Source organism: Manihot esculenta, chromosome 5 (genome assembly GCF_001659605.2).
Source record: "Manihot esculenta cultivar AM560-2 chromosome 5, M.esculenta_v8, whole genome shotgun sequence".
In the NCBI taxonomy this organism is placed as follows: Eukaryota; Viridiplantae; Streptophyta; class Magnoliopsida; order Malpighiales; family Euphorbiaceae; genus Manihot; species Manihot esculenta.
Genome location: NC_035165.2, coordinates 24679610 through 24696250, shown reverse-complemented (window position 1 = coordinate 24696250; position 16641 = coordinate 24679610). Strand labels below are relative to the sequence as shown.

Genomic DNA, 16641 nt, shown 5'->3' with positions numbered 1-16641 from the left:
AAAACAGTTTAAAAAGATTTGCAAAATCATAATTTTTGAGTAAATGAAAAATACAAGTGTTTAACACTTACTAATTTTAACCATTTCTTTTTTAGTCGAAACACCATAAAATTTTAAGATAATAAGTGATTGATAGTTTTAAATTTTACAATTTGGGTATATCAAGCTTCACTAAGATGTTTATTTTAAATGTTTCTTTAAAAGGTTTCATATTTACTTTCGTTTTGAAATTTAAAAAGATCAAACTTTAACGTATGATATAATTGAGTTGACTCTATTGTAAATTTCATTTTTAGTATTGGTGTTCACGCTTCATCTTCATTATCATTTATATTTATATACTACGATATGATATTTATTGGATCTGTGACAGAGATCTGACTATCAAATAATTTATCGAAAGTGTCAAAATTTATGGGTCTGAAATAGATATCAAAATGTATTTTAATTAATAAAATTCATTGCTTTCCTTTTGCTTTTGTCTGCTCTCATCGATAAATTTTCAGAATTTATCATATTAAACTAAAAAAATATTAAATTGAAATATTAGAGTTTTTGAAAAAATGAAAATAATTTGAGTGAATTGAAATGATTTCAAGTTGAAGAACATATTGAGAAAATTGAGAATCCAGAAATTTTTAGATGATTCCTCATGAAGTAAAATTTTGATATTTAAAAAAAAAAAATTTAAAAATTTAAAACGGTTCAAAATTGGACCGTTTGTTACCTTTAGGCTTAGGGCCTACGTATGGAGCCTAGGCTGCAAGCCTGAAGGCGGCCTGCAGCCCATAGAGAAAGGGCCAGTCTCCTCGTGTTCAACCATGGGAGCCATGTGGCAATTTTGACATGTGGCGTTTTCTAATTGGATGTTTCAGTATAATTTTAAAGTTAATCGAAATCGAATAAGACTTTCTATTTGAATAGGACAATTTCGATTCGATTTTGATTTTAGTTTAGAGAAGAAGAGTTTATAACCAATATCTCCCTAAAAGATTTCGATTCGGTTTATAAATTGAAACCATTTAATCAATTCAATTTTAAATTTAATTAATTCAATTTCAATTCGATTCATTATTTGAACTAAAATGTAGTCAGGCCTATCTATCAAATATTTTTTAAAATCATCAATGCTTATTTTATAATTTAAAAAAGAGTTATCAAACCATAAGCTACTATTTCAACTTCATATCAAAGTGATCATTCTGTGTATGTATAAGATCTTCACTCCAAAGTCAATGAATTTTAATATATGTATATAGAAAATTTTTAAAAGGTGGCTAGCCTGAATTAAATCTTGTTTAATTTAAAATACTCTGATTTTTAGTAAGTATATTTTCAAGAAATTCAATTATTATAAAATTGTACTGTAAAAATAATATTTCAACTTTACATTTTAAAAGTAAAGAAAAATCAATCAAATTATATTATAATTAACATGTTAATTAAAACTTAAACCTTAGGATATTAAGTTTTAAAATTTGAGGATGCATATAAATGAGCATAAAATAATTTGCCATTTTGATTAATTGAAATGTTTATTTAATTTGGCTCGATCATGAAATGGATTACTATTAGCTTATGAAAAATAATTAGATTTGGTATGTTGAAAACGGAAAAATCTCGACTGAGATAAGGGGCAGCATTAATACACACAAAAATAACCGTAAATCTTTTTTTTTTTTTGGGTGTAGGCAGCAGTCATTTAAATTTAAAAAAAATTATCATTTAATATTTATCTTATAATAAAATTTATTAATTAATTTTTTTATTTTAAAAATATATTAATTTTTTTTATATTTTAAAAGTTTAATAATTAATTTTTCGTTAATTTTAATAAATTATTTAGTATTTATAATTTTAAAAAAATTATTCGATAATTTCTTAATTTTTTAAAAAATTTATTACTTAATTATTTTATATTAAAAATATTTTATATTTTTTTATAATATTTAATGAATAAATTAAATATTAAAAAATTTTAATATACTTTTAAAATAAATAAATTAATTAGTAAATTTTATTATATGACAGCGACTAACTAGTTTATTTCTCTTGTTCAAATTGATATAAATTTATAATTTTTATATGTAAAATCATTTTTCCATTTGGTTTTAGGATTGAAAAAGGGCATACAAATTGGTACAAATTCAAATTAGTATCCAAATATTTAATCAAAGTGCAAATAAGTTAAATTTGATATTTGATCAAATAAATCTTAAAAGTTTTATCTTTAATTTTAAATAGTTTTATTCTAATAAAAATTAGTTTTTAATTATAAAACATTATTTTTGTAATTTTAAATATAAAAAATTATATGCTATTGTTAATTAAAACAAATCTTAGAAATATAAGGAAAATATTAAATAATTTTTAATATTTAAAACTCAAAAAATTATTTTATTAATAAAAATTAATATTTTACATGATCATAATTTTTTTTTAATTTCAACACAAAATTCAAATTAGTTTTGTTTAAACCTTAATGAAAGTGGGGAGGTTTATTTAGATATTCTTTCTTTTGGTGATTAATTAAGATCAATCTCAATCTGCAACTTTAGATAAATTATTATAACTATTATTTCTTTAAACCATTCTAAATCCAAAATTTATTTGTTTAATTTATCTATTTAAAATCTAAAAAGTTGGCTTCTCAAATTTTGAAAGTATTTCATAATTAGGTTTTGGAAATCAAAATCTACTATTATTAATCTTGATTTGTAAACTTAAAAAGAAATTATTGAATATCTAAAAGAGGGGAAAAAATAAGTAAGAACTATTAGAATAGTAAAAAAGATAATAAAAGAAAACTATTCTTGAATCTTTCCCGATGATCAAACTGACAATTTCCCCAAATTCTGAATCCTCTCAATTTTACGTCTGACTCTTTCTTTCGAATCCCATTTCTCTACCACCACCCCCTCCTCTTCTCTCTGCCTCACCCGATTCTTCTGCTCTCACTAAATCTGCAACTCTTTCAATCCCTTTTTGGGATTTTGGCAACTTGGGTTGTTTTTATTTTCAATATTATCCATCAATTATCATGTTTTTATTTATTTTAATTACTTTTAAATCAAGATTTTGTCGGTTTCCCACTCTGTCTATCTATAAATATTCTCTTCAGAATGCAAAGGCAACGCCTTTAATGAGAGAGAGGGAGAGAGAGAGGGAGAGAGATTGTCATGCATCTCTTCTGATATAACGACATGAAACTCTAGCTTTAAACCTACCCCACCTCGTCTATCCTTTCTGGTTTATTCTTCTTTTTATTATTTTTTTGCTAATTCATTGCGAGGCCATGAAATGTTTATGTGATTAGAAAGAGACGTTTTGGTGGTTTTTTGCTCTCTTAGTTATTATGGCTGTTCAAGCACAGTTGTACTCTGAAAGTCTGTGTCTTCCCCTCTCTGGTTTGCAGGATTCTATGGTTAATAATCATGTTTCTGGGTTTGATGCCGATTTGTGTTTCGCTTTTCAAGAATCCCAGCAGCCGAATCTCTTTCTTCAACCTCAGAGCTCTCAAACTGTCGGGTTTTATTGCAATAATAGAGACGCAGGGCCTTCTTCTTCTTCTTCACATTCAACTTGTGATAGTTTCATCTCCATGGCTCTTTCTCAATCTCTAGAGGCTCGTCTCCTCGAAATACAAAGGCAAGAGGTGGACTCCATTCTTCAATTACAGGTGAATACAACCCTATTCTTCTTTTTCCATATGTTAAAATGTAATACTGTCTATTAATGGCTTATTACTTGCCAAAATAAATGCAGAACGAGAGGCTAAGGTCTGCATTGCAAGAGCAAAGACGGAAACAACTGGGAATTCTCCTAAAGAGTGTGGAATCCAAGGCCATGTCTTTAATGAAGCAAAAAGAAGAAGACTTGGCACAAGCAACAAAGAAAACGATGGAGCTTGAAGCTTGCTTAAAAAAAGCACAGATAGAGAGAGAAACATGGCAAAGAGTAGCAGGAGAAAACGAAGCAATGATTATGGATCTAAGCAACACTTTAGAGCAAGTCAGAGAGAGACTGTTTTTAGACAGCACTAGAGGCCAAGATACTGATGAGTCCTCTTGCTGTGGTTCATGCGAGAAAGAACAAGAAGATAATTCCACAAAAAAGATGGCCTGCTGTAAAGGGTGCAATTCTAGGGCCTCGTGCGTTCTCTTTCTTCCTTGCAGGCATCTCTGCTCGTGCAAGTTTTGTGAAGCTTTTCTCGCCTATTGTCCCGTCTGCGACTCCGTAAAGGAAGGAAGCATGGAGGTTTTTTGGGTTTAACAATTCAGCAAAGGCACAAAAGCCAAAAGAAAATGGTAAAATAGAAAGAAAACTGAAATGGGAAACTTATTTTTTTCCATTTTTTTGGGGAAGAACACACGATGATTCTTGATATATACTCTAGTAGTGTTTTTCTTTTCTTTTTCAAGGCTTTTTTCACTGTTGTTTCTTGAATCGAAATGATCAGGAAATGGTCAGTTAATTTTATTTTACCTGATTTAGCTTAAACGAAAGGTAACTTTAAAACCATTATTTATTTTGATTCTGTTCTTTCTTTGGCTCACAACCCACAATAAATAAAAATGGCAGCCAGCTTTAGCCGTAACAATATGCTGCTTTTGACTGACAGAAAAGAAGTTTTGACATATATATCAAGAACACAAAACAATTAATTGAACTGTCACCGCCATTACTTCAATATACTAATCTCTTTGCTTATTCCAATAACTCATCTCCCTCGTTATACCAAACACCATTTCTTCTATCCGATTGAAACCTTGAGTTAAAGGCTGTGATTATCAAATATTCAAAAATATAATTTTTTTTAAATACTCTTTATTCTATATATTTAAGTTATTAAAAACTAAAATATTTTAATAAATGTCGATGAAAGATAAAAATACTTAAAATTTGCTGTTTTACCATAAATGAGGTTTCTGTCCCTTTGTTTGAATGCGAAGAAAAAATGAAGGCAGATCAATTTTGTGCATATGTAAAAGTGGTATCAAAACGAAGGCTGCAAAAGTGGTGTTTGATGTTAGTTGTCATTATGTAATGGTACCCATCTTTTGGGGCCATAATGGTGGAGGATATGGGGTAGTGTCCCACAATGTCGAATACCAAAAGAACCATTTTCTAACTAAGGGGTTTTGTTTTTGTCTGTCTGATACGATGAGAACTCTTGCAGTCCCTTTGCTCCACTCCTGTGTCCATAATAATCCCATATAAAGAGAGACCAAAAAGCTTTGTATAGTTTTTGTTTTGTATGGAGTTAGGGATAGTGTGAGGCAAAGCTGCAGTGTAGCCACCAACAACTTATCAGTGTAAATTCTGCATGTCAAGTTTCAATTGCGTTCCCTTTACTGCCAGAAATTTTACTACGTGGAATGATTATATTATAGTAATCTATTATGATGAATATGCGATTTTTGTACGGTAAAATGGTTGTATTTAGTAATTCTTTTACGGGCTATGTTTACACCAAATTGATGAGTAATAAATTAGTATATTTTTTATTATTATCAACCACTTCAATTTAACTATTTAAATATTTATTAATTATTAATTATATTTATAATTAATTATTAATTATTTACATGTATGTAAATATTTTGGGAGAAGAAAGCAAGGCCCGGTGAATGTTGTCTGGAAGCGCATCCTAACGTTACGCACTCGCACTTGTTCACGTTGGATTGGATAGTGTTACTTGTAAAATCAGAAAAGCCGAAGTCGCGAGCGCTTAAATTTATTTAAATATATTTATTATTAAATTAAATTTATAGATATATATTTTTTTAAAGTTATAATTGAATTTATTTTGATTATATTTATATTTAAATATTTTAAAATTTTCAGTATTTAAATGATAAGAAAAATAATAAAAAGAAACTAAAATGGATAATTATTATTAGAAAATCGTAGATTTATAAAATTATATTTTATACAATATAGAATACTAAGAAAAATTATGAAACGATTACAATTAAATAGAATAACAATTATTATATTTTTTACGTATAGATTATACTTAATAATTTATAAAAACTTTATTCCTAATCTAGTCGGCTAGGTAATCTCTTGCATGCCACGTGGCGCAACGATCAAGCGCAAGCACTATAATCTTCCGTGTTGGATGTTACAGCTAAGACAACTTCCAAAAATTAATTCTCCTAATCTTCTTCTTCCAGTTTACCAGTTTGTTCGTCGTCTCTGGTCTGGAAAGCTGAAGAGGAGCTTCTAATCTATTTATGCTCGATAACGAAATCGGCAGCCGATTAGAACCAGAGATGCAACAAGGAGATTACAATTCCTTCTACCCATACCCACCTCATCTGCAAAACCCTAATCCCAATCCCAATCCCAATCCTAATCCTCCTTTAAACGATCACCACCAAACTTCATACGCATCAGCTCCTCCGTTCACCACCGCTTACGCCGCCTCTGATTACCCCGGTTATCCCCCCAATTACCCTCCCTATACTCAAAATCCCTATTCCGTCCCTCCTCCCACAGCTCCCTCATACAATCCACTGCCGCCGTCTCCTCCCCCTCCTCCTCCTCCGGCTACGACAGCAGCTCCGAACCCTAATAGTTTGCAATCTTCCTTTAACTCGCCACCGCAACCTCCTCAACCTTCTTTCCCTCCCTATGATTCCAATGGGCCCTACCAGCCAACAACCACTCAGCAATCCTATTATCCGCCTTACGATAAGACGGCTTCCAGTTATGCTCCTCCGCCATCTTCCTCTTCATCAATCCCGCCGAATTCTAACCCCAGTGTCAATCCGCCATACTCCTCCATTTACACTGCCCCGCCCTATAATAATCCTATAGGATCGTCTGTCCCTCCTGCATATGAGAATCCATATGAGAATTCGTTGAAATTTGATCAAAGCGTCAGCTATTTTGATGATAAGTATGGAGGTTATACACGGAGCGGATCTGATTTGGGGCCGGATCCATATGGGAAGCGGCCAGAGAGCAGGTACGATATCGGTCGCAATGATGGGTATGGGGATGGGGTTTATGCCTATGAAGGAGGTAAGGTGGAGCCATACGGGGCCAGGGGCACTGCGCCAAAATCATCAACTTGGGCTGGGTTTGACGATTATGGCAGAGCTATTAGCTTTCCTTCTGGGAAGGACTCATCAGTTGGTTCGGGATCAGTTAAGATTGTGCGAGCGGTACCAAAGGCAGAAACGCAGCAGGATGTTAAGAGTGGGGTCCAAAAGTTCAGGGTTAAGCTGCTGGCTGAAAGCGGAGGCCAGAGCACCATGGATGTACTTTGCCAGGTACCTCATTTTCCCTTTGTCTGTGCCAGATGTTATGTTTTCATTCATATAAATATTCGGATATTGTTAATATTTATCGTCAAGATAGGGCATCATTGCCAGCACCAATTGATTTTCTTTATATTCACTCACAGCCATGAAGTTAACGTTGGTGAAACGTGAGAGATAGTTATTATGAGTGGGAAGAAAAGAACTTAAACATTGTGGGTGTTTTGGTCCAGAATTGTGTTTCTTAGTTTGCGGATTCTTTTCTAAAATTTCTCGACTTCTATGGAATTGGGCCTAGAAATATACAATTGAATTCTTGGAGTTGGAAGTGAAATGGACAAAGTTATGGTTCCAAACATACCAAAATGTGATTGCAAATAAATTCACCATAAAATACTATGGAATTCATTTGTTCAAAATATAGTTATTAAAAGCGCCTTTCAGGCTCAAGGCATACCAACTTCAACTCTAATACATCTATAGGAGGAAGGCAGACAATATTCACTAGGCATGCACCTTATGTTCCTGGCGTGCTCCTTGTTCCAGGTGCAGGAGTTTAGGAGGTCTGCTTCTTTGGTTCCAACTTCAATGAGCACTCCCATTGAGAAAAAAAAAAGACAAAAAAAACACACACCTACTACTGGGACTAGAGATTTGCCAATCAAATAGACTCCAATATTGATGCACTAAGAACTTCTCAAAATTAGTATCACTACTGATAACTAGTTGCTAAGATGTCATCAAAACACCACACACATGATCGTAAACCTCCTTTCTTCCATTTTCAACAAATCAATGTCCTTTTAATTCCTCTCCGCTTGCATTGTTTTTAATGTACTTTTATTACCTTTCTCATCTTAACTACTTTTTGGGCCCCTCTGATTCTGGTTTATCAAAAATTGTCGTCTTTAAATATCATTGACAATGCTATGTGGGTCCTTTATTTCATTGTTATTGTGATATTATTTATTATTATTATTATTATTATTTTAAAGAAAAGACACCAACATACTTTTTTGGTAATTTATTTCTTGATTATGTGCCATCTAATTCTAAAGAAAACTAGAAATATGTTATTTAGGTCCTTTGTTTTTAGGTTAACTAAAATTGCCTTTTCTCATTTTCTTGAACACTAATAGTGCCATTTGGTTTTGTTTGGGAATATGAAAAATTTAAGTTTTATTTTGGAATGTTTGAAGTTCTAGAAAAATTAATATTGTTGGTAGTCTGTATTATTTTATACTTTTCTATACTATTAATGCTTTATAGATTGAGAATTTTGATAAGTTTGGTTAAATAGATCTACATCTACTGTTATATTATTTATATTATTTTTATTTTTTGAGTCTCACCTTGTTCAGGCACATGGTGTGTCTTGCACCTAGGGCCCAATGCTCCTGTGCGCCTTAATGCACATTGAGCTTTTAGTATATATGGTTCCAAACAGGGGCTACAGTAACTTTTGGTTGAGGTTTCAGCCCCTAAATTGATGTTGATGCATCATTAAACAGAGCCTTTTCGTTTCTTGTGTCTAATCAAGTTGAATGTACTAGTACCAACTAGGATTTACTTTGTGGAATTGAGCCTAAAATGGCTGTTGACTCTCCCTTAAGTTGTTTGTAAACCACAGGGATGACTACATGTAGCTGAAGTTTTTGTCAAATCTCTTGGTTGAACCCCACTCCCACCCCCCCCCCCCCCACACAAAAAAAAAGCATTTTTGGAATTTTGTCTCATTAAATTTAAGTTGTCTTTCAGATTGGCTTGGATGGTATTCGTATGCTTGATCCTAGTACCGGCCGGACATTGAGAATATATCCTCTTGAGAACATAACAAGATGCGATGTGAGTCGATGAATTCCTCTCGTCTTCTCATGCATTTCCCCTTTGAAATGTTGATGGATTAATATTGGGATATACTCCCTTCTCGTGTAGGTAACTGATTCATCTACCTTTGCATTCTGGTCCAAGAGCGCTGTGGATATTGAACCAAGACGTATAAGATTACAATCAAATAGTTACACTACCAATACACTTCTTGACATAGTGACAGCAGCAACTGTGCAGGTGCGGTCATATGAACTTATTTATTTTCAATCCTGTCTGCTTATATCATAGTCACAACTCACATGTGATTCTGTAGGATCATTTGTTAACATAACTAGCATCTCTTTTGTTACTATCATTATAACTTTGCTTCAAACCAAATTCTGGTTCTAGATCTGTACCAGAAAGAAATTGCTACAAGGCGACAAGAAGTGTTGAAATTTGTAAAACCTTTGTAGAAAGATCCAAAAACTAAAATAAAAAAAAACTCAAATGATTGGCTGGTTTAAAAGAAAAAAGAGCACCTGTTCCATTATCCATTCGAAGGCTTCTTGCTAGGATTGGATGAAATTGACAATATTTTACTGGGCTGATAGAAAGCGGTGGCATAGGAGATGTGTAATAGGAGTAATTTTATTTCTATATTAGATGCTGAAATTTGAGATGAAAATATTTGCTTGGGGGCATTAGCATTACAGTATTTACTCTATATTGGTGGAAAATTGAAATGCAAACTGGCTAGCTTAAAAATTTCTAGCTAGTAAAAGCTTTAGCAAGTCTATTTCCTATTGAATTGCAGGGTTGGGATTATCATATATTTGTTCTATTGTGAGAAGAAAACCAGTTACAGATGGCTAAATATCCGTCAAGCTGACAAAGGAGACTTTGGTGTTGGCTTTTGTTGTTGCTTATCTGTATGATGTCTGTTAATACACCATTGATATTTGTTAATATAAGTCTTTATAGTGAATGATTCTCTCTTTTAGAGGCTTTATGTTGAATGTTTAGGAGTGAGTTAAAGGAGGGTTCTTTTTCTGTAATCTGTATTCAAGGTTAGCTTGTCAAGATCATCGTCCCCTTCCCAATTGAGATAAAATTAGAAGTAAATAAATGAAAGAACTGCCCACTCCTTTTTAGGATTGAGTTGGAGGCTTCTTTTCTGTGTTCAAGGTGTCCCTATGTAGGGAGGAAGGTGGAGCTACATATAAGCATGTGGAGATCATCCTTTGCTCTTCCCAACTGAAAGAAAAATTGAAAATAGATAAGTAACAGTCTGCCCAACTGGTTGGAAATGGCAGGGTAGATGTTGAATTCTTTTATCCATCAGGTTGGCAAGCATGCTTATTGTTGCCGTATTATTTAGGACCCTCTAGTGCGGTTACAGCTGAGGGAACTCAAGTTTCATCTAGTATCCTTCAAGTTACCTATAGTTGAATTACATACAGAGGTGGCAATTAGTTAGCTGCTTTATCCACTGGTCGACTGTCATTATTTTTTCCCGTTTTCTGATAATGCAGCTCAAGGAGATGGGTGGGAGCAGGAGGCCAACTGAATCTTCAAAGATGCCTGAGCAGCCAACTGAGAAGAAAAAGGGGTTTGTTGATTGGATGAACTTGATAAAACCTGGCAATGAGGAGAAAGATCATTGGGTAAATATAGAGATTTGAGATAGAGATTTAATTAATTATTTCTTTAATGCACTAGCATTTGTGGTGGCTGTTTCTTTCTTTGCTTTGTTTATCATGAATTTGATTGAAAAATGTTTTGTCTACATTGTTATTTTATATGCAGGTCCCTGATGAAGCCGTTTCAAAGTGTACAGCGTGTGGGACAGATTTTGGGGCTTTTGTGCGCAGGGTAAATTCATTTTCACCAGTTTATGAACCACCTTTGAGTTTAGGGATCCTTATTTATGAATCTAATGTCTTCCCTCTTCCAACTATCTGTCAGCATCACTGCAGAAACTGTGGAGACATTTTTTGTGACAAGTGTACACATGGGAGAATTGCTCTTACTGCTGATGAGAATGCTCAGCCTGTTAGAGTTTGTGACCGATGCATGGTATGTGTGCTATTATGAAAGAAGAAAATACAGTTGGCTTCCCTTCTGTTAGAATAACACGTGTTGTGCCTATAATTCAGGCGGAAGTGACTCAGAGGCTGAGTAATGCAAAGGAAGCAGCCAGTAAACCTGCAGGATTGCAGTCTCATGAGGATCTTGCAAGGAAGCTTCAGGTAAACAATATATATTTCTTTTAGGCATTCTGCTCTCTTTTCACTGTTGGGCTTTGGATAAGTTGCTCAGATATTTCTGCTTAAAAGTGTATTTCTGATAGTGATTTTTTACGAATGGTGATTATTTCCCGACAGGAGGAAATGGAGAAAAATCGCAAAGCATCATCAGGTAATCTTGTTATTTGGAATTGGTGTTTCGTTTGTATGTTGAGAAGCTATTTACATATGTATTTTAATATTAGTTGAACTTATAGTGGTGGGTAAACAAGTTCCCTACTTGATGGATCATATTGAACTGTCTTTGGATGTGCACTAACCATCAAACGAGTTGGCTTTAGGAGAAGTTTATGCTTGTTCCCAAAGACCTGTATATCTAGTTCACACGAATTTTGTTTGCCTTTTCAGGATCCAAGTCAGATGGATCTGGGAGGAGGATGAGGGAAGTTGCTTGTCCTACGTGCACTGTCCATTTGCAGGTTTAAATTCATTCTTTGCGATGTTGTCATACTTAAATTTCCATGTATCCTGTATATTCATGATGGTTATGTATAATGCAGGTCCAAGTTCCCAGCTCGGGTTCTGAAACTATTGAATGTGGAGTATGTCAACATCCATTTCAAATCAGTGCTTATTGATTTTGCATATAGGTTCATGAGCAGTGAAGGCGCCTATCCTGAAGTCTCTGGCTGGGAAAAAAAAAACATAAAAAGTTAGTCCAATGTAGGGCGAGATGATCCTAGTTGAGGATATAACTGAAATGAAGTTGTCAAACAGGCATCAGAGTTGTACATGGTTTAATTATTTGCTCATTTTGATTCACAATATGCGCTGTGAAAATGCTGCTTGGAAGTTTCTATGGGTTTGTGATTTTGAATCATGAGTTTGTGGTTTGTCTTTTGCTTGTTTATAATCAAATAAAAAGATTTATTATATTGTTTTACAATAAAAAAATGAAGCAGTTGATCAAAAGATTGGGCTCCTGAGTTAAACTTGGCCTAATGATGAGCCTACTGTCTTCTTTTTTTTTTTTCTTTTTTTTTTTTGTAAGGTTTATTGAGAATAAGGCCCAAGACCAGATCACAAAGAAAGAATTCCTGGAACAAGGATAAAATCTAAGGCCCAAAAAAAGGAAAGTAAACAACATGAGCCCATAAAATAGGACCCTAGACCTAGATCTGTAAGCAGGTCTAACTTAGAAATAGATCCGGTTGCAGCAGAACCCCATCACCTCTCTCTTGATACTTCCAGCCGCTTGCGATGCAGACTGCTCAAGGTCTAAGGTGCCTCTAAACAATAGTCTTTCTTGGCCATAGAAACTTGTTGAAGTTTTGGCAGAAACCATAAGAACTCGAGTAGCCTCAGATCTCATGAGGGAGGAAGACAATGGAGACCCAAAAGCACCAGCAACCAAAGATCTAAAGAGTTGTGCGCACCATCTAAAGATCTATTCACCTTGGCAACTCCTTTCTGGGTCATAAAATTTCCAGCACAGCATGGAAGCAAATCCAAGGTGGGGATGAAGAAAAAGGACCCCGAAAAGAGAAGGCAAGACCTCCTATAGAATTGCGGGTCAGTATATCACTTCTCGTCTTTATCAGACTCTGGTGAGCCTCCCTCTTCTTCAACAACTATCATAAACCTTCTCGCCGAACCTTGCATGCATTAGGTAGCGTCATGTTGATTTGACAAGTAAACAAATACATTGTATTTTGTAACTCTGTTTGAATTGACTATCGATTTCCTTAGTTTTTTCTCTTGAAATTGAGCTTAGCCATTAATTTAGTTGGCATAAAAATGAAAAAAAAAAAAATATTCAACTAGTAGAAAACGAGAGAAAATAATGAAAAAAATGAAAAATTATAGTTGTTTGAATATGAGAATGAAAGGGATGAAATTTAGAAAATAAAAGATTGGAGAAAAAATAAATGTAAGAAATGATACTTTAAACATTTCAATGGGTATTTATACAAGTAAATTTAATATATAAAATGTACAAGTAATTTTTTTTTATAAGAAAAAAAAAAAAAGAATGGGTGACCACCGATAATAGTCACACAATATGGTGCATTGTGGCCAATGTTTGTGAACTAAAATTGTAGTGGCTAATATCACACAAACAATTTTTATATAATTCAATTTTAATTTGATTTATTTTATTTTATAAATATTATTAAATTATAAGTAATGTTATTTCATATCTGCTTAAAATAAAATTGTAATATATTGAATATATAAATATATAAAAATTTAATAATTAAATACAAATTTTTATATTATTAATAATTTATTTAAAAAATTTAAAATAATTCTTTAAAATTTTATTGATTAAATTCTAAATTTTTATAATATAATAAAATTATATTTTTGACCTTTTGTCGATTTATAAAAATTTATAGTAGAATTAGCAATATTTACATTATAGTATAATATGTATGATCAATTTTTATTTTTTCTAATAAATTATAAATAATATTATTAATTTATATTTAATTATTATAATTTTTATAAATTTAAGTATCGAATAAATTATAATTTTAAATTTTATTTATTTATAAAAAATAATTTATATTTATAAAATATTTTTTATAAAAAATATTTTAGATGAAGAATGTTCCCATGAAAAATATTTTATTGTAAAATAATTTATTTTTCATTGTTTAATCTTTATTTTAAAAGTAAAATATATTAGCAAATTTATATATATTTAGAGATTTTAATAAAATTTTCATAAAAAAATTATTTCTTTAAAATGATTAATTTTCTGTTTAATAAAAAAATATTTTTTATTAAACTTATGAGTGTCTCAAATGTTAAAAAATATGAAAAAAATATTTTCTTAAAAATATTTTTGTTGAAATAAATAGAGGTTTAATTTATTTGTTTAATAGGTTAATTTTAAATTAGTATAGAGTATAAGTATATATTTAATTTTTTAATAATAAAAAACCTCGTACATTTTATTAAAAAAAGTATTTTAAATTTTTTTTATTTTAGTATTTTTAATGTTTTTATAAATAAAATATATTAAATTTAATTTGAAATTAACTTTTATTACTCTTACCTATTTTTTTTATCGATATGATTAATTATATTTGAGATGAATATAAAAGAAGTTAAACATTATTATACTTTGAGTATTTTAAATCAATTACATTTATAATAACAATTTTCTTTTTCTTTTTCATGAAAAATCATTAAAGCCATTAACGTAGCAACTATCTAAGTTTGTGAAATCTCAATTTCTTAATAATAACAAGAATTCTCGACATAGCAATTTACACATCAATTACACCCTTAATGATTTGAAACACACTACAAAAAGCATGCTACACTTGTCCTAAATGTTTTTTTTTTCTGTTTTTTATATTAATTTTTTAAAAGAAAACTACTGTTTTTAATAGATAACCAACGTCAAACGATGAACGGTATTTGATTTAAATTAAAAAAATTTATTGAATTAAATTAATTTGAAATTTTGATTTAATTTTTTATTCAATTCGATTTGATTTTTAATTTTAAAAATTTTTATTATTTCGATTCGGTTTGATTTTAATCAGAAAAAATCAAAAAAATCAAATCGATTAATGATAATAATATGTTGTTTTCAATAATATAGAAAAATTAAATCATATTAAATTAAAATATTTTAATTAAATTTTAAAATATTAAAAATAAAGGGTAAAAAATAAAAAATTTATTAAAAATTGAAACCGATGAAATTAAATCAAATTGAATTGAATCAGACCGATTCGGTTCGATTCAGTTTCTGACCAAAATTAGTTTGATTTGATTTTTATAATTACTAAAATTTTGATTTATAATTTATTTATTCGGTTTGATTTTGAACTGAAACGGTCGAATGCTTACCTAATAAAAACTTGAAATGTTAAATTTAAAATTTTTCAAAATTCAATTAATTCACTTATATTGATGTAAATCTTGAATATTCTTTTAAGATGAAATATAATTTTTTTTTTAAAAAATGGGATCAGAAATTGGAGAGTGAAACTTAATATTTTTCAAATTTACTCAGTACCTATTATCACATTAAACTTATAAATACCAGATAAAATATGATAACTGCTGAATTTTTCTATCCCGGTCTGGAGTCAGGCCCATAATGACAGCCCATCACTTGGACGCCCTCCGGTCTCTTGAATGAATCAGGACCAGCCCACTCAATCTTAAGACCAGAGTCCACCCAGACCCTCTAGTTAGACCGGCCCATTCCAGTGGGCCTTGAGACCGGATTTCCACCTGAATTAGTCCACTTCTCTCCAACCCTGTCATGAGAAAAAAGAATAATAGGCCTGGTCACTTCGTAACCCTGTCCACTCATGCGCCGGAGGAAATTAAATGGCCGTCTAACACAGGGAGGATCGCTGCATTATCCGTACGTACGGACTCATATGACAGCAAGTATGGTTCTGTGGCAGAAAGGTCGTGACACGCCAATGGAAAGGAGGGATAAAAAAGGGATACACTCTCCTCACAAACTAAATTTTATTTTTAGTACAGAGACCTCTTGTAAAGCTTTACCTTTTCTTTTCTGAATCTCGGATTATCAAAATATAATTTATATAGTGTGATTTTTGGATCGAGAAATTATAAAATTAAAGAATTAGTAATACGAAATCAAAGAAATGGGAAATAATATATATATCCGTCAATAATTGGATTAGAAAAATGGAAATTGAATTCTAAATAATTCGGTCCCAACCAGAAAATTGTCGGTGTATTGATTAAGACACATGATACATATAACATGCAATGCCATATCATTGCAGATTTAATATTTTTATTTATAAAATAATATATATAAATTATTTTTTTATTGAAATATCAATTCTAAACTTCATTCGCAATAATTAATTCTGGAAAAAATCAACAGTTACAAAATTAAATATATTTTTAATTTAATTTAAATAATTTTTTAAATAAAAATATATTTTAAATAAAAAATTAATTAAATTAAAAAGGAGATTATTAATTTAGCATGCAATTGGTCCAAGGGAGTAGATTCGCTTAGAATCTCAAAGGGCCTACCAGTACCAGACGTGTTGATTTCTCTGATAACATATATCAAGCCTTTGTTGGTTTCATGTAAAAAGAAAAATATTTTTTTTGATATATATTTTTACGTATGAAAAAATCGAAAAAATTAAATTAAAAATATTTTTTTAATTAAATAAAAAGTAAATTATTTTTTATATTTTGATAAATTTATTAATATATTTAATAATATATTAATATATTTTATATTATAAATTAAAATTAAAAAACTATTTTTATAAATATAAATAATTTTT

The 16641-nt window shown here is 31.0% G+C and overlaps 2 protein-coding genes across 2 annotated transcripts; both read left to right on the top strand.

Annotated features, from left to right (window-relative positions):
• Window positions 1-2938: 2938 nt before the first annotated feature.
• Window positions 2939-4542, top strand: LOC110616332 (probable BOI-related E3 ubiquitin-protein ligase 2). Its single transcript, XM_021758728.2, has 2 exons — window positions 2939-3679; window positions 3766-4542. The coding sequence occupies exons 1-2, from the start codon at window positions 3356-3358 to the stop codon at window positions 4270-4272; spliced, it is 831 nt and encodes a 276-aa protein (XP_021614420.1). The 5' UTR covers window positions 2939-3355; the 3' UTR covers window positions 4273-4542.
• Window positions 4543-6140: 1598 nt separating this feature from the next.
• On the top strand, window positions 6141-12262 carry LOC110615470 (protein FREE1). The gene is made up of 10 exons (XM_021757316.2): window positions 6141-7283; window positions 9030-9116; window positions 9207-9338; window positions 10616-10747; window positions 10890-10955; window positions 11049-11159; window positions 11240-11332; window positions 11468-11501; window positions 11738-11808; window positions 11890-12262. Exons 1-10 carry the CDS (start codon window positions 6240-6242, stop codon window positions 11965-11967), a joined length of 1848 nt encoding a protein of 615 aa, XP_021613008.1. The 5' UTR covers window positions 6141-6239; the 3' UTR covers window positions 11968-12262.
• Window positions 12263-16641: the final 4379 nt, after the last annotated feature.